This window comes from Paramisgurnus dabryanus, chromosome 9 (assembly GCF_030506205.2).
Source record: "Paramisgurnus dabryanus chromosome 9, PD_genome_1.1, whole genome shotgun sequence".
In the NCBI taxonomy this organism is placed as follows: Eukaryota; Metazoa; Chordata; class Actinopteri; order Cypriniformes; family Cobitidae; genus Paramisgurnus; species Paramisgurnus dabryanus.
In genome coordinates this window covers 16,881,974-16,905,469 of record NC_133345.1, presented here as the reverse complement: position 1 = coordinate 16,905,469, position 23,496 = coordinate 16,881,974, and the positions used below count along the sequence as shown (strand labels likewise).

Sequence of the window (23,496 nt, the reverse complement as noted above, 5' to 3'; positions counted from 1 at the left end):
ACGTACGCTTTATAAATTAGGGCCCCTGATTCCTTTGACAGGGTTTATTTTGCAAGAATGGCCATCACTTCTTGTATATTTAAACGAATTCATATATTTTGGCATTTTCTTAAAGTTTTATCAGACTGAAGTTCCTGCATTACTGACCTGTGTGTGGATATTAATACCAGAGTGAGCTGTTGGATAGATATGTGTTGCACTCTCACTATCAGTTACGAGTATATCATCTCACTTTCCTTAACATGTAAGGACAAGGGCTATTTTTAGCATGTTAACACATGGGAGTCAAGCTGATTATCTGCAGAGAACAAATGCTTGTTTAAAGCAGACAACTAATGCATGCTTTCTCTCCTCCCGGAAAACTCAGACTCAGCTCTCATCAGAAGACCATGGCCGAAACGTTGTGGGGCATGTTGTCACACCACAGAATATGAGTACGGTTGGCAATTTGAGAACCTGCTATCAACACTGATTTAGAATGAGTAAATAGTAACAAAAATATTTAAAGAACTACATCAAATTACTATATAGACAATATGTGACAACTTATAAGCAGACATTTGTGAAAAATGCCCCTTACAATTCAACTTTACAGTTAAACTCTATGTTCATTATAGAGTTACAGAGTGCACTGTAGTGTTTACTAAGTAAACTAAGATGACATAAAAAAAACTGTTGCTTGACAAACAAAAAATGTGTGCAACTGGACATTTTACTCTATATGGTTTCTGAAACATAGCCCTTTATCTAACTATGTAATAACTAAAAAATATTTTAAAATGTAATGCATACATTAGAAAAGAATGTCATAGCCGAAAAGTGGCCTGAAACCAAGTTGAGCTTTATATTTATTAAATAATATAAGTTTATAAAGAAAAAGCGATTATAATTGAAAGTTTTGCGCCCTCTAGTGATGAACTCAAAGCATTACATCAGCATGCTGACGTGTCACCCATACGTCATTATCTGTAGAAAGGGCACGATTTCATCATTAGGGTTTAATAAAAAGGGCCAGCTGTTCAAAAGTAATCCATTTGGATTAGATCAACATTTTTAAAATGGGTTGTTCAAAACAAAAAATGGATCCTGAATTTGATCACCAAATCCAATCTAGATTTTGATCTGGATCAATCGCCACTTTGTATTGTAAAAACGTTTTTAGTAAGATTGAGATCTGTTTGATCCCAGAAGGTAGGATTATTCTGATCCCAGCAGAAGGGTGGATTTCAGGAACAAAAAAAAAAAATACTAAAACTTATAAACATACGGTTAGTCTACAGTACAACATTTCAATCATGAAGTATATACATGTAACATTTTTGCATGTAACAATTAATCCAGGACTAGGCTTTAGTTAAATTAGGACATTTAAATAGTTTTTACAAACAAACCTAACAAAAAACAATACTGGTGTGTATCTTGAGACAAAACAATAGCACTGATCTATGTTAAGATATGTCAGTACAAGGTGTTTTGAAATTAAGGCAACTCAAACTTGCATTTCAGTACGGGACTAGGATTATACCTGTCTGGGAAACCGGCCCATAGTGACCCCATACTGACTAATATCGACATTTAATCCCTTATAGACCACTAGTGCTAATCTGAAAAGTGTGTTTCTGGATCAGTGTGATCAAATCCAAATTTGCTTTGAAAAACAAGGACAAAAGTGAGATGGTTTACCTGATCTTGGATATAGCAAAACATAGGTTTTCCAAATCTGGATCTATTTATTCCAGATTAAGTTTTTTGAACAACTGGCACCTGAAGATTAGATGCTTTCTAACAATGAATGAAAAGTTGTCATATGATTAAAAAGGCAAAACTTATCAAAATACATTTTAAACAATGCTAAATATAATATGAATGATCATTTTATAAATTGTATATATTGAACATAAAACAACTACTGCACAATTAAACAAGGACATTTTATAAAACTTTGAAAAGCTTTGGTTTCATAGTTGTTGTTGTTGTTTTTTTTTTGAGTGTGGTGTTTGATTCTTGCAATCAAAGCTGAGTTTCTATATGAGTCATAAATTCTGTATTGCAAAACACAAGAGGATGTACAAAGTATTGTATTGATTTTTTTTACATTATATACATTTATACCTTTGTTGAAAAACTTTAATCTGTCCAATTTAATCCTGAAAATAATTTTGTTAAGTTATGTGCATTGAATATTTTATTTTATGTTAGATTTAAAGGAACAGTATGTAAGAAATTTATATCAATTAATCATAAAATGGCCCTGATATGTCACTAGACATTAAGAAATCATTTTCATTTCAAATACTTATATCACTGACAACAGTGGTCTGGCCAGGATATTGTCATTTAAAAAGTGGAGTTGCAGCCCTCAACTGATGTTTATGTTGTCATTTTGTGTATTGACCACCAGCTGTGTGATTGCAGTACCAGTTTTAGCCACAAGTTTTGTTATTGCAGTACCAGTTTTGACCCCAATCCTACATACTGTTCCTTTAACACTATCAAATGTATGCACAGGTGTAATACTGCATGCTATCATCTGTATGAAAGGGGACAAATGTCAGATTTCCCTGCTTGCACACAAGATGCTCTTTGAAACGTTCTGAAATCATGCTGGAGTCACATGAACACCATCAGGATTTACACAAACATAAGGAGTCCCCATGTTTGGTGAAATATCAAATATTAAAAAAATGTATATGCATTGCTCTTCTTTTAAATTGTTATCCTCAATGTGTTTCTAAATGATAAAAACGTAACTAAAACTAACAGAAGTATTTTCTCTAGCAGTCTCATAAACACACCTGACAATGAAAAGTACAACAGTGTCTAAGACATTATAGCAAAATATCCTATAGTTCTGTCTCATCCAGTCTGTAGTAGACCCCGAAGCCGCCGCCAGGCGCCGCCATTTGCGCCATTTAGAAGTTCAGCCGCCATCAGCCAATAATTTCCTAAGCCAAATTGAGCCGCCAGCTGATAAAGTTTGGCTGAGCCGGCTAGAATTATTTGCAATCAAATAATAATTCTATCACATAAAGACATACACACACAAAATATATAAACAATACAAGAGATCCATTTTCCGATTGGTTTCATAACAGCACAGTCTTGTGCTCGCTCGTTGCTACAATACACAAAGGGGTTGCAACCTGTGGAGGTTGCATATGCAGGCTGCATACGTCATCAAGCCTGGTTTATTTAAGTTAACTGAGCATTACATTCGCAAGCCATACGCATATTACAAAAATTTACGATTAACTTATAATAAGAATAAACTTTATAATTGTTGATATTTTGAAATAAGACAGTGTTGATGACGTAGGCAGCGTAAAAATGCAACCTCCGGAGGCTGCAGTCTTCGGATTGGGAAATTAAAATTGCTCGTTTTCCGTACAGAAGTGATGCATTAGTAACGTGCGCGTCACGACAATGCATTTCAAAAATAGACCGTGTTATTTTTATTTTTGACCAATGCGCGCGACCAGCATCCACACAGGAAAAAGCTGCCGGTAAAATTTTGTATGTCTGTTTCCGGGTGCTGTATGCAGCATGTTCATTTTTACTTTAATTTTGTATTGGAACTGCGATTTGGAATCGGTGAAGTCAAATATAGACGCGTTTCTTATAAGAGCGTTTCTTCTGGGAAGTCCGTGGCTGTATAACATTGACTAAAGTGGTCGCAATCAGGTCCGGTAGCGTCGCACACGCATAATTCTGCGAATGAGAGCACTAAGTAAAAGCAACAGAAAGTTCTTTCTATCGGTCTCCCATGCTGCTTGAACCCCAGAAGTAAAGAGACTTTTAAAAAGCTTGCCAGTAAAATCCATATCACACCAGCAATGACAAGGTAAGCTAACGTTGTTATGGTTACAGTCCAGATACATAATAGATTGCTAGGCTATTGCTATGCTATCTACAGTTTTATTACAAACAGCAACCAAAACTACAACGTAAAATTAGTGTAGACTTTTAAACATCAATGTTAAAAGTTTTTACCAACCTTTGTATGGGAACCTATATTCATTCATTCATTCAACCCAGTGCATGCCAGGTTTGTGCTGTGAATCTGAATTAAAAGTGAATTAAAGAATAGAAATGAAAAGAGGTTGCGTGTTTTGCCATGTTATTAGTCTATAGGTAGCATTATAGTGGGCTCTAGCTCTATTGTGTTTGGTTATGTGTACCATAATTTACCAGACTTTTACCAGATCATTTGTCTATGTTTATAATTCTGACAGTGATTGTTATTGTATTTTGCCGTAAGTCTTCACTGTGCCTATTCAAAGCTCGAGGGCAAACACATAACTTCTAGATTTATGCAGCAATAAACTACATTTTAACATTTTATAATGCCTAGTCATACTTCTGTTATTTTTATGAAAGTAACTCAAAAGTAACGTAACTCATTACAGTTCAGAGACAGTAATATTGTAATGTGACTAATTACTTTCAAATTACAGTAATTTGTAATATATAATGTATTACACTTTGTAAGTAATTTTCCCAACACTGTTAATCAGTATAACGTAGACATCTGTAGACATGTGGCAGCTTCAGCCATTTGCAGCTATGAAAAGTTTGGCGGCTGCAGCAGCCATTTAGGTTTCGGCTAAGCCAGCTAGCCAGCCAATAACTTCATCAGCCAGCCATTATTCTCAAAACAAATGGCTTCGGGGTCTAGTCTGTAGTCTATCCAAAAGAAGACAATAGACAGTGGTAATGTAACAGATGTCGTATATCAGATACAGCATCTGTATTTATTACAAAGAGAGACAGGGAGGACACCAAAACATGCTGAAGCATGGTTGGCCTACATACCATTTGTATTGTAAAGATCAGAGGAGAAGAGGAGATAGCATCAGAAAGAAATCCCTCATTTGATTTTCATCTTATCCCACCAGCTTGCCTCTTAACATGTAAATAACCCTTAAATATAACAACACCTGATATCATATCAAAGACTTTTAAACCTAAGGGTATGAAAAGAGTTCATGGCCACAAACTTTCCGTCTCAACTCTTTCTTACCTTCATAGAGTTTGTCAAACATGTTTGTGCAGCAGAAAGTGTTGTGTGGATGTTAAAGGATCATTATTGAACCACTAAGTCTGATAAACAACAACACAGTGCATGAAAAATTTCTACAAAAGTTTATCAGCACTATGCACTCTTCAGTATAATTTCATTCATTCATGACACCGCCAAAACAAACAAACAAATATCAAACAACTCATGATTCATTTGTTTTCTTAGTACTGAGATGCACAGATGTGGACACACAGGTTTGACTTTGAACATTCTGATCTGTAAACACAGTCATTGACAGAAATTGCAGATAGTTGTAACATAATAACAGTCTTTATTTTGTTTTTAATGCAGTTTTTTTACAGACAATTTTATTTTCATCATCAGGTTAATAAAGTAGATATTTAGTGAAAACATTCATTTTCATTATCGGATGACTTGTGCCTTTAAATTCAGAGGACTTCTCTTCTTTGTTCCTCATTAATGTTGTTGTTATTTTTAAGAGGATTGGGATGGGAATAGCGCAGGGGATCTTCCATTCATAACACATTACCGGAATCAAAGTCCATGATACTCACTGTTGTTTTTATTTCACAGATGTTGTCAGGCAGTTTGTAGATTTACGCTTCACAGCTGGAAAACACCATCAGCCGTTGCAGTGAGCTCATTGGGAGGAGCATAAGTGATGATGTCACAAAGGAACGTCCTGTTTGGGCTTGTCATAATGTCAGGGTTTGTCTCTCTGAATCCTCCCTTTCCTAGCACATTGATAATAATTCCCTCCAGTAAGCCCAGTGAGACAGCTGACTACAGCGTCTCTTAAAATCATGCTTGTGCGTTTCCGCTGCGGGACAAAACTGCTGAATTTTAACATCTAACCGCTCACTGACAGTAAAGCTTTATAGAAATCTTGCAATTTTCCATTTAGGTCATCTCTGTAGTCCCAAAGACACCCAGCTTCATAAACAAAGTCAAACATTTGGTTTAAATGTCTATGTTGATGAAATATAGACATGAATAGGAACATTGTGATGTTGTGGGTTGGTTAGTATTGTGTTAGTATGAACAATGTCATTAGTAACAATACTCTATTTATAAAAACTGCAACAGGAAATGATATCACTGGTATTCACTATTATAGATGCTTGCAGAATCAGCAACACTTAAGCGCCTTTGTTTCAGAATGAAGAGTTCACACAAACACAAAGAGTTAGAGAGACAATGTGTGCCAACGCTTAACATAACTCATGCTGTTAGGGAAAATGAAAGGATTGGTCTTGCATCTCACTTCCAAACCAAAAATGCTTAAATATTTTAATGTACTTACTTGTTTTTGTCTATTGCTTTGTCGTCATTTAGGAAGTGGTTAACATTTTTGAATAAAACATTTACAACAATTTGTACCATATTCATTGTTTTGTAAGAGCATGTATGAAGACAAACACAAGTGTATCTGTTAAAAATATTTTTTTTAAAGAGTGTTTTACGTTTTGTGAATAAAATCTGAGTGATAGTTGCTCATTCACGATACATCAATATAATGTTAAGATGTGTCTGACTGCCAGGGCAATGCAATGCATTTCAACAGTGTTGCTTCCCGGCTTAAGTAAATAAAGCCCAGCTTTAATAATACTCACTACATGGCAATAATAATAACAAGTGATGCTTTGACTTAGCTGGATGTTCAGCACCCCCCCCCCCTTCATAATGCAACATCTGTTGTTTGTGATAATGTGAATGAGGTCAATGAATTTTTAACCATCCCCCTTTAAACACTTGTTTGTATGAAAAATACTCAGAAATTCTGTTCTGAAACCAAGTGAGCAGATGAAGTTTTAATGCAAAGGCTATTTAAAAAAAAAACTGAAAAGAATGCTAAATTAATGAGGATATGTAACAAAAAAAACATCCAAGATGACAAACAAACTGATAAAAGCAGCTTTTGATAAAACTTTCTTTTATTTAATACTAAAGACTAGAAGTTTACTCTTTTTGTTTTTTTGATACAAATATTAAAAAAATTAATTTATAATAAGATTTAAGTATTTCTACACTGTTAACCCAGATATTGTATTTACTTAATTTGTTTTGCACATGTGCTTAAAAAAATCTTAGTTCATTTAACCTTTAAGTGTATAAAATCCATTAAACTAAAACATTCAAGTGAAATGAACTTAAAACATGTACTGATCATTTTAAGAAATACCCATAATCCCGTGTGCCTGAATATTTTGATTATTTAAGCTTTATCACAGAATAAAACCTGAACTTTAACTAAATATTTGTTCATAAAATGTCATAGAGGTTTAAGCTCTTATATTATTGATGTTGTTTTGTTGTAAATAATAATTTTGTGAAGTCATCGTACATGGGATCAGTGTTTACTTACATGGACTCTGTTCAGCACATTTTATTGTAGCCTACTGACAATGCATATCAAAAACACAGTTTTGTGTGCGTTTATGTGGAGACTCAAGTTTATTTTGAGTTATATTGCTATTTATAACACTAAAAGTAACTTGGTTAAATAAATTGAGGTGTTAAACAGAGCAATTAATATTACAAATTATTTCAAGTTAAATCAATGTAAAATTTAGAGTAACTCCAATTTAATTCAGCAAGTAGGGCCCTATTTTAATATATCATCATTTTTTATGATCTATACACATGGCCTAAAGCGCACAGTCTAAATCGGCCTGTCCAAATTCACCTTTGCTATTTTAACAAGGGTAAAAAAGGTTTGTGCACCTAGCACACAGTCTAAAAGGGTTGTTCCTATTCTCATAATGAGTAATGGGTGTGTTTTGGGTGTAGCGTACAATAAACCAATGAGAGTCTCAACTCTCATTCCATTTAAAAGCCAGTTGCCTTGCGCCAGTTTAAGATTGATATTATTTTTTTTTTAATTATTGTATTGAAATTGTTATTTTTGTATTAAAACCTTTGGCTCTCTTTAAATGCCGTTTTCTTTCAGTCATAGAATTAAAAATAGCAGGCTTTTAATTGCTGTAAATGTATGGATAGCCTACATGATCAGTGTTATCTCAAAAAATAATTAACAAATATGCAAGAAAAGGTTTGTGCACTAAATACTTTATTATATATAAGAGATAAAGAATTTACAAACGTGTGGAGAGCTGAAACAGTGCCGTGATTTTTAAAAAAAGCATTACTTATAAAAGGTTCTCATCTCAGCATATCCACAGGTACAAAGTCATAATATACAATAAATCTGTGGTGTAGCATTTAAAAAACATTTAATAATAAATGCAATATTTGCATTTGTTTAAAGCAAAACATTTAATTACTTACCAGGCTACAGGTGAAGCAGCTCTTTACCCCTTCTAACGTCTCATAATTAGTCCTCATTTATGTCCAAGAGACTCAATAATAATCTTTTACATTTGAATCCTTAAATTTTTCTTATTTAAAAGTGTGTGTGTGCTTCTGCGCATCCATGCACACTCTTAATTCTGCTGGGTTATTTTTAACCCAACACTGGGTAGATATTGGACAGAACACATGTTGGGTTAATACAAAAACCTAGGCTGTGTTGTTAACCCAGTCATGAGTTGAAACAACCCAGCAGTGCATTGAAATGGTTCATGCATAGCTTTATGTATTAACCCAACATGTGTTCTGTCCAATATCTACCCAGTGTTGGGTTAAAAATAACCCAGCAGAATTTAGAGTGCGTGTAATAGCAAAAGCACGCTGTCGTCTCGTTTATAGGTGCATATTTTTAACGCGCTCTTTAAATAACAAAAATAATATTGCACCATAGACTTAAGACCAGGTTTTAGTTGGTCAATGATTAGTCTATTTTAGCTTTGGTCTGAAAACGTTCAGGAGCATTGTTGGCGCAGAGTGCCCAACAATGGGTTAAAATAACAAAGCATAGGTTAAATTACAACCCAAAGGGTCCCTTTTTGTCTCAACGCTGAGTTGAAAATAACCCAGCATTTTTAGAGTAGGCCTATACTTGAGATGCAAAATGATAAAAAATTTCTGGAAAAAAAACTTAAAGTAGGTAATTCAAGTTTCCGAACTAAACTTTTAGAAAACCTAATATCTTCAGGCAAAAGTACAAATATCTTGATTAAGGAACTTAAAGATATTTGCACTAGGTCTACTGGAAAACAATGTATGAAAATCCAAGTTGTCTATGCTCTGTAAAGTGTGTCAGATTGATTGTACAGGTTCAGTTGTCTATGTAGGCAGGAAACGTCTCATGGGTTTTGGAAAAGATCCAGCTGGTCTATAGCAGACACCCTGTACTAAAGTGGATGAGGAAAATGTTTTATCAATGAGAAGCATCCCACGAGTCGTATCATGAGTTCAGCCTGACACAAACTCTATATCAATGACACTGGGACTCTTTGGTAACCACATGGCTTGAAGGACACCATGGACGAATGAGACATCTCACCTGCGTTGTTTGAACACATGCAGAACACAATTTTCCAAGACGCAGAGTATCAAATGATTATCAGCTCCATCATATCTGGCTATCATTTCAGTGCGTGACAGAGATCAAGTGGATGAAAAGCGTGGCGTCCGTATCTCTGTTATAGGCTCTTGCTTGCGGACAGCGGATAGTTGTAACACAATAGGCAACGTGACACTGTGGTGTGAAGCACTTCTAAGAGACGACCAGAGTGTCCCAGACAAGTAGCCTACAACGGGCTTAATGATGCTTAATATTTAAAGGAACACTGGAAACAATGCCGCGTCGGGGGAGACGCTTCTTTCACAACTCACTGTGGGACCTTACACTGCAAAAAATGTATTTCAAGAAAAAAATTCTTAGTTTTTTTGTCTTGTTTTCAGTAAAAATATCTAAAAATTCTTAAATTAAGATGCTTTTTCTTGATGAGCAAAATGACCCAAGAAAATAAGTCTAGTTTTTAGACCAAAAATATCAAATTTAAGTGATTTTGTGCATAAAACAAGCAAAAAAAAATCTTGAACATTTTTCTTAAACACTAAATTCAAGAAAAATTTGCTTACCCCATTGGCAGATTTGTTTGCTTGTTTTATGCACAAAATCACTTAAATTTGATATTTTTGATCTAAAAACTGCACTTATTTTCTAGGGTTTAAGAATTAATTTAAGAATTTTTAGATACGAAGAATTTTTTTTCTTGAAAATAATTTTTTTGCAGTGTACAGACCCCATCTGCATGAGATATTTAAAATAATGAAAGACATAGAAAATTATAGCTTGAATTTTGTTAAATGTTTTTAACTTAGATAATATATTTTATTATTTATTTTATTCTATTTTTATAAATCAAGGTAACAACTTACAAGTTAATGATAATTTTGGACCAGTGACGGCTCATGATGACAGCTCTTTCAAGGGGGGCAAATTCAAAATATGTGTTTGTTGCGTTATGTGAACCACGTGCACCATGTGTTTTGTCAAAATAAGTGCCTGATGCACACACGTCAAAACCGTTTCTGATAAAGAGACGCTAACGTTCACAAAATACATGCAAGACACTCTCTTAACAGTAAACTCTGTATATGGCAACCGCGAGCGTCTCTTTTATCATAAAGCCTTTAGCAGCAGCAGACACTTATTTCGACAAGACACGTGATGCACACATGATCTCTCGACGCGCAGAACACAAATTAAAAAAAATGACAAACTACACACATGACTGGGTACATACATGTTGTGACGAACTTCACATCGTGTGGCCGCCACTGTTTTGGACTAAATAAAACCTTGGCTAATAAACATAAAATGCTCTGAAAATCTTTAATATTTTGTATTGAGTCTTCTGTTGATTTTGTTTGTCTGTGGATCACAATTAGACATGCAGAATGTTTATAACGTTGTTAATGGGTGAACTTTTGCTTTCCTTCCACTAGAAGACACCGTCTCTAACATGTTGGGTAAAACACAGTAATGTTTCACACCATAGTGGTTGCTATATCATATATATTAGCATGGCTGTATTGAGACTATTGCAGTGTGTTTTGACTAACCAACATTAAACATCCATGCATTTTCACCCATTTTAAGTTTTAAAGAAACATGACATTGCTCAGATATGGTTTGCAACATTTACAGCAGAATTGCCTAATGAGGTTTCAGTGCAAAACCAAGAATAATGTGTGGCAAGACTTTTACAGATTCCCACACTGTCTCTGTGTTCAGCACATAGCTGTGTTCTCTCTCATGTTGTTTCCAGACTTATGACCCCACATGTCCAAATTGTTCCAGTCACAGAAATACAACAGGAATGTCGGTCAGGATGAACACACACCCAGACTTCTAAGATAAGACCAGCAGTCTGTGTGATATTATTATTCAATGTTACAACACAGCAGACAAACTGTTCAGTTTTTAGTCTTGGTTTTTCCCTCCCATTCTATAACTAAACACCCTTTACACGCTGATCTTAAACTCTTATCCTATCCAAATCTTAAGGAAATTATTATACATTATTATTATTATTTATACCATGGGGCTGTTGAATGCTTTATTCTGATTGGCTGAGAAATGTTCCATGGGTGTTGATTATTTTTCAATAACCGCACACCTAACCTTTAAAATGTCTTAAAAGAGCAATGTTTTTGGCATAAGCTGAATAATTGACTCTGGTCCTTTGAATTATTCAAAAATAATGCACACCCGCGGTGTAACAGCACGATGTGAAAACCACCTTGGGTGTGCATTATTTTATTTTAATTCAACGGACTGTCGATCAATTATATTCTAAAACATTTCCGGATATAATGCAAGTGTGTTAGTCTGAATGTGTCTGTGACATCAGAAACATGAACAGGATACAGCTCAGCGCTTTCAATGGTACAAATTCTCAGAATGTAACAGGAAAAAGCGCTTTAGCCGAGACCAAAAAGATAGCGGTGTTCATCTCAGTAGATGTTCTGTCTGGCAGATCTGCAGGCCAATAAAAGAGTTTTGTTTACATTAATGTCATCCAGGATTGTTTGTGATCATCTTTTGCATGTAAGTGTTCATTTTCAACAGGTTTGAGTTGTTCTTAAACCCCAAAGAAAAACTTAGATTCTCAAACTTAGAATTTTAACATAGTAAGTTATACAATGTAGTGCTGTTGGTTGGTAGCCCTTTTTCTGAGGTTTAATTACACAGAAATAATGTATTTTATAAATGTCAAATAACTGGGCCCCTCCTGGCACCATCTCGTGCCCCCCAGTTTAAAAAAAACACCTTCCCCCCACACATACTCTCAACTCTGACACCATAAAAGGCATTGGGCAATGTTAGACGTCAATGGCGAGACATGCAAGAACATTTTTGACATTAAAGGATACCTCAAGTTAAAATGTACAGATAAGTCACAAATTAGATCCATGTTGTCTCTCATAGCAATGATATGAAGTCTTCTGCTTCTCATTATTTTCCTCAGAAAAAGATCCCAGATATCAAAAATCCTCTAGAGTTTCTGAAGAAACCCTGCATCTCATCTCAAACTGTGTGGTGTTTTGATAACACAGCGAGCAAAGAATTCAAAGAATTCGATATAAAAACCAATGTCTCATCCAAAAGCAAATTATCTGAACTACACTATCCACATCGATTTTATAGCCCCGTAACTTGCACTGTATGTCAACAATTGACTCATCTTTCTCTATTTTTAATTCTTCCGACTACTTCAAAGAGGAACATGTGAGACATCACCCTATGAGCCGTAACATTTTCCTCTGGTTGAATCTCAATTGTGTGACCGAATACCAAAATAGAAACAGAATGCATGTTTCTTTCTTTATGTTTCTTTACGACATGCCTTTGCATAACCTGCTACTTACAATACAATCAAAGGCAACGGACGCTTTCACTTTCATGCTGGTTTCTGCATAATTGTGCATTAGAAGTCATCAAAGAGCCAACTGATGTTATGATTTCAACCATGATGAGAGAAGATGAAAGAAACAGGATTGAAGAAAGATGAAAGTTATGATGGGGGAGTTTTGCTGAAAGAAAACAGAAAATATCGATCTGCTCGTTTTCAATGCTGTCTGGAAAAATAACTTATAGGATCAGTTTGGTTTGGAGAATGAGCCTGAGAACTGTAGCGTTATTGAACATCCAAATCGTCTGTGTTGGAGCCCAGCTGACAGTTTGCATGATAGTTTGGTTAAAACTTGCAGATGGGACCCAAATGAGACAAAGAGGAGGATAAAGAAGTCCAGCTGTGAATGGAGAAAATAGATCCTTGCTCATCAGAGACTCAGATAAGGGCCAGAACGGAAGAGAGCATGCAAAGCGCTGATAAATTCAGTCCATCGATGCAAACTAAAAGGTGCAAGATAAAGTTTTCACAAGTCAGTTAGTGTGGAGCTCCAATCAGAAATTAATAATGCCTTAAAAATCCGTTTCGGAGGTGGCAACAAGACTCTAAGACTTTAAGGAAGTGAATTTAAACAAAACTGGTCATGCAATCCTTAAGTCAAAGAAATGTATTTCTCTGTTTCGAGTCTGTAATATCAGCATTTGGTAAAAACCCATAATGAAAATGCTTATGCAAGGAAAAAAACTGAGGAATCATGACTACAACATGGACACCACCTGATATGTGGTTAGCTTCTTGAGAGATTTTAATTTTCCATAAAAGGTTTTGAATGTCCCTAACCTACATAACTGGACAATATAATCATCACTGGATCCCAAAAACAGAAGTGAAAACACAAGTAAGATCATATAGAGAGCAAATGTTTGCTGAAGACCTAGGACACATTGGACGATTTTTAAATACATGAGGCTGAGCGACTACAGATGTAAACGATTTTTAACTACATAATCCTTAGAACGCACACACTGGATTCGACCAGACCGTGAGGCCACACACATGATGACTGTAGTAAATTATTTTAAAGTGACGCAAGATCTCACAGAAACGCAAGAAAAACACATGTTGTGGTAGTTCTTTGTACTGTTGCCATAGTTGTACAAGTTGGTATTCTTTCTCAATACTCTTCTTTCATGTCATGTTTGTGGGTGTCTGTTTCAGCTATAAAAGCATGCAGTATGCGGTTGAAGCTTGCACGCTCCCATTGGCTATTGCAGCAGTAATGTCAGAGGCAGCACGATCAATAGTCGTACACAGGTTTCTGGGATCAGAAAGTCCTCCAACGCAATCAGAACCAGCCAAGTAATTACTATATTATAATTTTTTGGGGACGAAAAACCCCCAGCTGCAGTAAAACACTTGATCGATCGCCAAGGGTGCAAATCTGGCTTAAAATCTTCATGTGTGGCCAAGCCTTATCCAACGATCTTATGTTTTTGTAACAGCAACAAACCTCAACACACTAGAAGGCGAATGAGTTAACTTTAAAAGTCTATGCCACTAAAGTTGTTGGGGATGAGGGGATTTAATGCATCTTATTAAAGCAGTTAAAGATTTTTATTCCTCATGGTAAAAAAAACAGTTAAGTGTGTTATGGAGTATTTCTGGGCCGAACTCACTCCTTTTTCCTACAAGTTAAAAAAAAATTTGAACATGGTTAACTGTTACGTATCATGTACCCCTTATTCCTTTTATGTGCTCTTCCCCTGGTAAAGCATGCCTACATGTCAATCAAAGTGAGAACGTTCATCATTAGCATTTTTCCTTTGAGTAGAAGTCACAGGCATCACTGCACAAGACAACTTTGTTACATATGAATGAATGAATGAGCACAATGAAGGAAGTGTGATTTTGTAAGTAGAAGAAAACCTTATTTAGCTTTCCAAGTAACCCTGTCTTAAGACAACAGTGGATGCAGTTTGATTTTTCCTTGACAGTAAGATAATTACAAATGGGTTTATGTTTGTTACCTGCATTTCAGAGATGATTTTTTTTTTCAAACAAGTTTGCCAATCATTTCCAACTGAGTGATGGAGTGGTCCCAACGATTAAAAGACCCTGTTCAGGAGTCGCAACCACAGGCGGTAAGTAAACAAAATCTCAATCAGTGCACACAGTAAGTGCATATAATGTTAACAACACAAACGTATAGCTGTGCTGTAATCATAACTCTTTATCTAAAGACCGGGATCAGAAGAGCCTTTTACAGTTTTACAGTTAACATCAGCTACAGCAACTCTTAGTACTAATAATACAGCCTGATGCTGCGTCCGAAACCGCCTACTTCATACTATATAATAGTAGCAGTAGGCGAGGCGAGTAGTATGTCCGAATACATAGTATTCGAAAAACAGTATGTGAAAAGTACCCGGATAACCAACTACTTCCGGTTAGATTTTGCAGTGTGCATACGATGGACACTTCACTATCCCATGATGCCCCGGGAGAAGAGTTATCCAACGAAGAAGAAGAGGCATGCAGCTGTTTTCACGCTGAAATGACATGACGTGATGACGACGTATGTCACGTGATGTAGCAACATGGCGGATGTAGTACGTCTGAATCTCATTCATACTACCAGGATTCATACTATACTGTTTTAACGGCAAGTAGGTAAGTACTTGATCTTATTCAGTGCCTACTGTACAGTATGCGGTTTCGGACGCAGCCGTAGACTATAAAAAAGATGGACGACGTGACGTCGCCTCCCTCCATGGTAATAAATTAAAGCCAAAATTGTCCGAACATGGTCCCGCCATGTTACGTAAAAACGACAGTTTGGAGCCAAGGCATGCGCAGAAGGAATCATCCGTGGAGACAGAGGTGGAGCCGTGGTATCAAACTTCCGCCCAAACGCTTGCGCGACCAATTCAACCACGCCAATCATAACGACACGCCCCGTTTCTATAGCATCAAATTACTAGCTAAAATGAAACTTACCACAATAATGAACACTTGAACATATATCAGCACGATAACAACTAGAAAGGACCAAAACCATCTTTCTGAAACTTTCATTGGAAGTAAAAAATATTTACATTTAGAGCAGAGTCCCATTCGTTTGAATGGAGAGGGCAGGGCTTATGACTTGTACTGCAGCCAGCCACCAGGGGGCGATCAAAGAGCCAGCAGCTTAACTGTGAAATGTGCTCAAGAACCATCAGCATTCACATAGCTCAAAAATAAAATACTGTATGTCGAGCCCAGATAAACAACACAAAGAAGCAAGATGTGATATTTACAGTAAAATTATTTTATTAAGAAAGAAGTTAATAAATAAAACAATGCAAAAATATAATGCTTTGTCAATTGTTGGGAATTGCCTAAATAGTAATAATTTGTTCTTACAAGGTAAATAAATAAATTTACAAAGTAAACTGGTCACTTACAAGTGGGCAGAATAATCACAAAAATAAAAGAAGCTACAAGGTAGCACCTTTAAAACAAATGACCTTTAGGACGAAACCAAGAGAGACATCCCAAAAGCGTAAATATCAATTGTAAACCACAAGTGAAGGCGGCGAACAGTGGTCTGATGAGGAACATAATGTGGTATAGGTTGATATAAAATATATGCGCACTCTAATGGGTTAACATAATATTGGAGAAGCGGCATGAAGCGATGTTGTATCGTTTCATTCCTCTCTTACAGAAAATACTATCTAAACTAACAATATTTACACAGGAACGGGTGACAAGAGAAATTACAAAATAAAAGCACCATGTTAGATATGTAAAGAACTGACATCTTTTGTCCTAAAGGCCATGTCCAGAATGTACAATCATCATGAATTACCAGATGTGGATGTGGAGAAAACATTCGATTGAGAACTTGAAGAAAGTTTTCTCAATAGGAGCCATTTTAAAATGGGCAGGAAACAAAGGTCAGGTGCTTACGTATGTGTGTTAAAGAAAACCTAAAGTGTTCAGCGGACTAAGAGAAACGTTAAACCGGCTAAACCCACTCCTGCTGCGGCGAACAGTGCGGTCTTCATTGAGGACTCTTGGTTCAGCTGTCTGGCGTTGTGAAAAAACCTGCAGAAACCCTCCTGAAAAAAAAAAACAGAAGAAATCAAGTTCGCTTTTATACACACACACACATATACAGCATGATGCAGCTGATGACAAATGCATTAATGTTTATTTAGTTTCTCATAAAACAATGTTTCGACAGCAAGCATGAAATTGCATAATTTAATTGCATTAAATCTCTGGGTAGGAAGCTCACTATTGTACTACATGTATTTAACTCTTTAATAACCATCCCAGACAGCAGACGACTCATGGCCTGATCCGCACCGGATCCATGCCAAAGTAGGCAACTGCGGTGCAGATCAGGCCCGGAGTTGACTGCTATCTGGGATGGTTATTAAAGAGTTAATAATGTGTGCTACACATGCATTAAAAACTACAGTAGTGAGCTTTCTACCCAGACATTACGGAAATGACTTATTTTGAACATATGCATGCATCCTTGTCATAACATTTCACGGTGCTCTCATGGGAGACACTGGTACCAGCCTGGCCTGCTTCATATCTCTATCGCATTTCCAGTCTCCTCTCTACTTTGTCTGAATAAATAAGCCCAAACCCCAGTGAACTGCTAGCTTTTGAAATATTCAAGTAAACGTTTAAGAATTCCATGTAGATATGGCATCAGGAGAAAAGAGCAGACAGGTGTGTAAGTAACTTCTGTTTGTAACCGTCTAACAAACAGAAGTCTGGAGGAGTCGGTCTGAGCAGCTGTCTTCAGACAGACACCTGCTCTACTGGTCAGAGTCAGTCCAGGTGCACAGCTCATATCATACACCACACAAACTCACAGATCAACACAATAGACTACATGCATGACGGGCCTTTGGCTCGGCTCTCAACAGCTGCCAAATAAAGCGAAAGACAAAACAGAGCAGAGGGAAAGAAAGGACTGAGCCAAGCCCCACAAACTATTCATTCATGCAAATTCAAGCGGCCATTTACCTTTCGACAGAAGTGTCGGATTCGACTGCTGTAAAACTCAACCAAGATACCACTAATATAGTGTTTAACAGTGTAGACTTGAGTCTTGACCAAAACATTTATAAAACTGATTTAAAGGGACGGTACACACAAAAATTCTGGCATCATTCTTTTGTTGTTGCATACTCTTTGAAATGAGATTATATAACGTAAGTGCGCTTTAAGCGTTTTATAGTCACATGATAGCTTTGTTTGATAATGTTTAGTTGTTATTCACTGGAAATCGTAGCTTTGTGTTACAGCTGTCAAATAAAGTCCCTTTATGGCGCTTTTCCATTGCATAGTACACCACGGTTTAGTTTAGTTTGGGTCGGGTCAGCTCACCTCACTTTGGCTTGGTTAGCTTTTCCATCGAATTTAGTATCACTTCACAGTGGGAGGTGTGTTGTTATATTTGCGCTGCCTACTGCTGTGACATCATACAAGTGAGAGCGTCGTTGTACATTCCCATACATTAATTTATTTCTCAGTTTGCCACAAAATTAAAATTGGCCACCACAAACAGATGTTTGCACATTGCGTTTATCACTAACGTTACCTCTGTCTCACATGACAGTTTCTGTACAAACACCGCGGCGTCAGTCGACAGCGCTCCGCTGAGCCTCATTGAAGTTGCATTTAAGCATATATAATGCTGACGTGCTCGTCGCGAATGTACCGCCACAAACTGCAAGACTGGGAAAAACTGTTATGGTGTTCCTGAGTCTCAACCTGTGGATGTTTTTCATCGCTAAAAGGGAGTTTGGGAACTTATAGCAGAGCACAGATGAAAACATGTTTACTCGACAGCACAAGCTAGCACTAAGGTAAAGCTAATTTTTTTACATTATAGCCATGACGCTGTAGTGACGAGTCTGTCAGACCAATCAGTGATCTACGGTGTTTTTACGTCACGTTTGGTATCAGCTCGGGTCGCTTGGAACCCCGACTGAGGTGGTACGAAAAAAGAATTGGGTACCACGTACTGCACCTAATGGAAAAGCTCCCAAAAGTAAGCTGACCCGACCCAAACTAAACCAAACCAAACCGTGGGGTACTATGCAATGGAAAAGCGCCATAGGCGGCCATTGTTTGCAACGCCTCCAGGCAGTTATCCAGCCATGCTAGACTAAAGTCCTATCTACTTGAATGGGAAAAGACAGATATCTCTAAAAGTGCGTGCTAAAAATCAAGTTCTCACCAACAATAAAATCTGACATCAACAGTACCATAACTTTTGTTCCTCAAGCCCATAGAGAATCATCAGAGTCTTTATGGATTAATGATGGGACATCTGTCACCAGAGCGGCCATATTGAGAGTTGCCTTGTCCGCTTTTCGTAGTTATAGGAGTGCACCTCTTGTTATATTCAATATCTTGGTTTCAGATCTGATGGATGTATACTCACATAAAATATGGCACACACCATTAAGACAAATCAGATTTGAGAGCATTAAGGGAAAAACTGTCATTTAATAGCAACCTAAATTTGGTCTGTTTCTCAGACAAAGCTATCATATGACATCAGAAGTTAATCATTTTATTCTTTAACATCACAGGAAAAACTTTTAAAAGATGAGTTTGATTTTCTTAATGCCCCCAATATAAGTGCTATATAACTTTACACCCTTTCTTTATTTAGTATACATGGATTATGAATATGCAAATTAGTCTCCACCTCCACTCAAACCCACCAGCTCGGACCATAAAAATTAATATGCAAATTAACTCAGAGCATATGAATAGCGAATTAGTCTCCGCCTCCACTAATTTGTACCAGCTTGGACCATAATAAATATAAATATGTCAATAAGCTCTCACCATAGATATGAATATGCAAATTAAACGAGCATCTCAAATAGCCTATTCAGAACTTTTCAATTAATCTGAAAATAAAACATTGCTGCAAAAACTAGAGCCCGACCGATATGCGGGGTTTTTTGGGGGGGGGGGGGGGGCGATGCCGATACAGATCTTAGGGAGTTAAAAACCCCCACAGATAAGGATATATTGACCAATATTTTGTGTGTATATTATCAGTGCACTAAACAGTAAACATGACTAAAAACACAAAAAATACATATAACTTGACTCATTGGTCGTTTTGACGAGAATAGCGTGATATTTGACTTATATTGAAAAATGAAACTGATAGAGTCATTGTTTATTATCTTTACAGTAAGTTATGTACTTCACAAATTAGTTAGCAACTTCCGTTAGGAAGACAATGCTTGACTAAGAACATACTGATTTAATGTGTAACGTACTGCACAACGTTTTTATGGGGGAAGTCCGAATCTTTTTTGTGAACCAGTTCTTTCAGACAGTTAATTTCAAAGAACCGGATCAAAAACTTCTTTCATCCAGGAGGATAAAATACACAAAAACATGTTCAAGTAAAGTGGTGTATGGTTGATTTATATGTTATTCTATTAAACCATCTAAACCAACAAAAACTTTTAACAGAAATCATGATCAAGCTCATAACAACTTACAATATAATCTGCATAAAAAGCGCTGTTTAAAATAATTAGCTGTACCATATATATTTTCTAGTACGGTTTATGGTAATAATAAATAAAATTACTTTATGTCTGTCAATCATATCAGTTCATACATGTTCACAGTATTAGCACAGCAACTTATTAATGTCCAACAAGTGTACTGTTTGACTCACAAATGCTCAGTATCCACAGTTCTTTGATTCTTAGTTCTTCAGACACGTCTGATAGACGAACTAGTGACTCCATTAATGTAGCAACCTATTCCTGCCTCGAGAATCACTGTTTCGTCCTGTTCAGTAAACCCATGCGCAGTATTAACGACTCGTCAAGTCGGACGCATCTGATAGAAACCGCTCTTAAATTCAGTAGGTTTGCTGCGAATACTCAATATCAACAAAGTTCAACAGGTCTCGGTTCAGTCAGTGTACTGTTGGGGAGAAGAGCTGATACATTAAATATGGATTACGCTCTCTTATTTTGAATGGAAATGACTGTCAAGCTCATCTGAAAGTGAGTTAACTTGTGAATCATTGTGGACACAAACTCTTTTATGTAAGAAACAAAGGCTTACTGGTTTGAAACAACAAAAACACTTTTTAAATGATGACCATTTTGGGGTGAACTATCCTTTTTTTTTAAACCTGAGGAAGTTATTTATAAGATATGAATCTATCTACGTACAATCATGGAAATGGTGCCATTACGATATGGCATGTGACATACAGCTAAAATGTTTCCCTGCGCTCTCATTGTACTGTTGACAGACATGTCACATGTAATTACAGCTGACGCCGGTCAGCAAAAATAACATATCCTGAGGTTATCTGGGAAATTTAGACAGGAAACAAATAATACTTCCACAGGACAGTGCACGAGAGTCTGAGGACCTTGACGCAAGCTCAAAAAAAGAGACTTGGCAAGACAATCGCAGAAAAGTTTTAAAAGAGCAGTACAACGTTCCCACAAACATTCCCAGCATTCCTTGGCTTCTCTCACTCTCTAATTCACAAAAACAGAGCAGCCACAAGAAGGTTTGTGTCGCTCTGTACTAAAATCTGGACCAGGATGTCACTGCAGTACGAACCTTTCAATTACTCACATTTAAAGAACACAACAGGTAAAAGAAAATCTAAGAGATCAAACACAAATGGCTTCAGCTATAAATACAGAGCACACATGAACGGTTACAAGAAATCTGATGCGAGACGTTTTAAACACCCACGCAGTTTCACATCAGTCAGAAACAGAGTGGATATGTCTCTGTGGAGGTGTGGAAAACCCCCCCTCGCTGAACACTCCTCTCAGTTTTTTTATACTGAAACCTGCAAATTATACAGGGTCTTCCCCTGTCGCAGTCCCTACCCTGCTGCCTTTCAGGTTGACCTTCACATCTACTGCACAAACAAACTTAGTATGCTTACCCAGCCTCCATTTTCCATCAACCAGTCCTGTTTTTCCACTCCCAGGTAGTCAGCTATGGTTTCGGCCAGTCTCACGGAGCATCCCGAATCCTCTCCTCTGGACAAAAGCTCATTGGCCAGCACTCCAGTGAAAGTAAAGATGGAGACCACCCTTCCCCAGTTAAGTTTGCCATCTCCTACCAGTTCCCTCATCACGCTTTGCAAACACTTGCTGGGATCTGATCCGCAGGTGTCCAGGAATTCCAGGGAGAGCGACCGGAATTTGTTTCTGTGTTGCTGCTCCAACTCTTTGGCCAGGTATCTCATGGCTTGTGCTGACTCGCTGGGAGGCGTCTGTTGGTTCCCACTGCAGAATCTGAGATAATCTTCTGCCAGCTTTAAAGTCTCTTCCCTCAACCAACAGGACATTTTCTAAATAAAGTCACAATGAAAATATTAATATATTTAATGATAAATTCATTTGTGTTGTTTTATTGTGTGTGTGTGTGTGTGTGTGTGTGTGTGTGTGTGTGTGTGTGTGTGTGTCTATATCTATCTATCTATCTATCTATCTATCTATCTATCTATCTATCTATCTATCTATCTATCTATCTATCTATATAAAAAATAAAACATATTTATAGTAATCTATAATAGAAAATCTACATAAAACACCTTTTTACTTAGTTATTTGAATTTTAACATCCACAAAAAAAAAACATAATGAAAAAATACTGTAGTATTCATTAGTACATATACTATAGTAAAATGTAGTAACATTGCTAGATAGGCTATTATAGGCTATAATATGATGTTGAAACTTACCATAATACTCACCATAGTAAATATTAAACTATACTACTGTTTATCAATGCATTACAGTTAATACTATAGATAACTACAAAGTATAATTGCTGTAATATACTAAAGTAAGTTATCCTACAACTTATTTTACTACAGAAGTATACTTAGTTTTTTATGTGGGTATTGATTTTAGGAAAAAGTATTGGTTTTGTGAAAAATAGTAAAATTAGTATAGTTGATCCAATTATAGTTAGTATTGTAATATGAATCAATTAATAAATATCTCCTGTAATCGTCGCAAGAAGTCATTTAATTTGTTAATATTAATTCAATAACTGCATTAACAGTATTACAGACTGTGGAAAATGTGAAACATGTCTACTTGTCATAAACGTGAACACAATAGAAGTGAACTGCACAAGGACACTGAATCCAGATCAGTCCATAAACGGCCTTCATGCCTTTAATGCTTGTGGTTCGGAAACCGCTTCAAATGAAACCGTATAACATCACGTTTATCCGCAGTGTTAATGTATAATGTATGTGAAGGATATATATGTAATAAAACAGTTAGTATAATGTGCTGCGCAATGGTGTGAAACACAAAGCCGGCTGCGCCATTGCTAACCAAAACACAAAGACGCGAAGCAACACAGCAGGTCTTAAAATACACACACATTGCAGTATTATTCCAATGACATTAAACGTCTATTTAATGTGTAATTTTAAGTGTATTAGTCTTTAAAATTTAGATTAATAAAGCGGCTCACCCTCCCAGCGATGTCAGACTGCGCTCTCCACCGACAGTTACGCAAACAGCGGAAAGCTCTTCCGTCACTCCGGCCTATTTCAATGGCTTTACCGGAGGCCACGCCCTCATTGCGTCACAACGCTTTTGATCTGGAACTGGACTTTCTAAAGGTTTCTTT

At 36.6% G+C, this 23,496-nt stretch overlaps 1 protein-coding gene across 1 annotated transcript; it reads right to left on the bottom strand.

Moving 5' to 3' along the window:
* Positions 1–16,096: 16,096 nt before the first annotated feature.
* Positions 16,097–23,432, bottom strand: bcl2l10 (BCL2 like 10). The gene is made up of 3 exons (XM_065265142.1): positions 23,338–23,432; positions 21,785–22,195; positions 16,097–16,913 (listed from the first exon to the last, which is right to left on the bottom strand). Exons 2-3 carry the CDS (start codon positions 22,190–22,192, stop codon positions 16,791–16,793), a joined length of 531 nt encoding a protein of 176 aa, XP_065121214.1. The 5' UTR covers positions 22,193–22,195; positions 23,338–23,432; the 3' UTR covers positions 16,097–16,790.
* Positions 23,433–23,496: the final 64 nt, after the last annotated feature.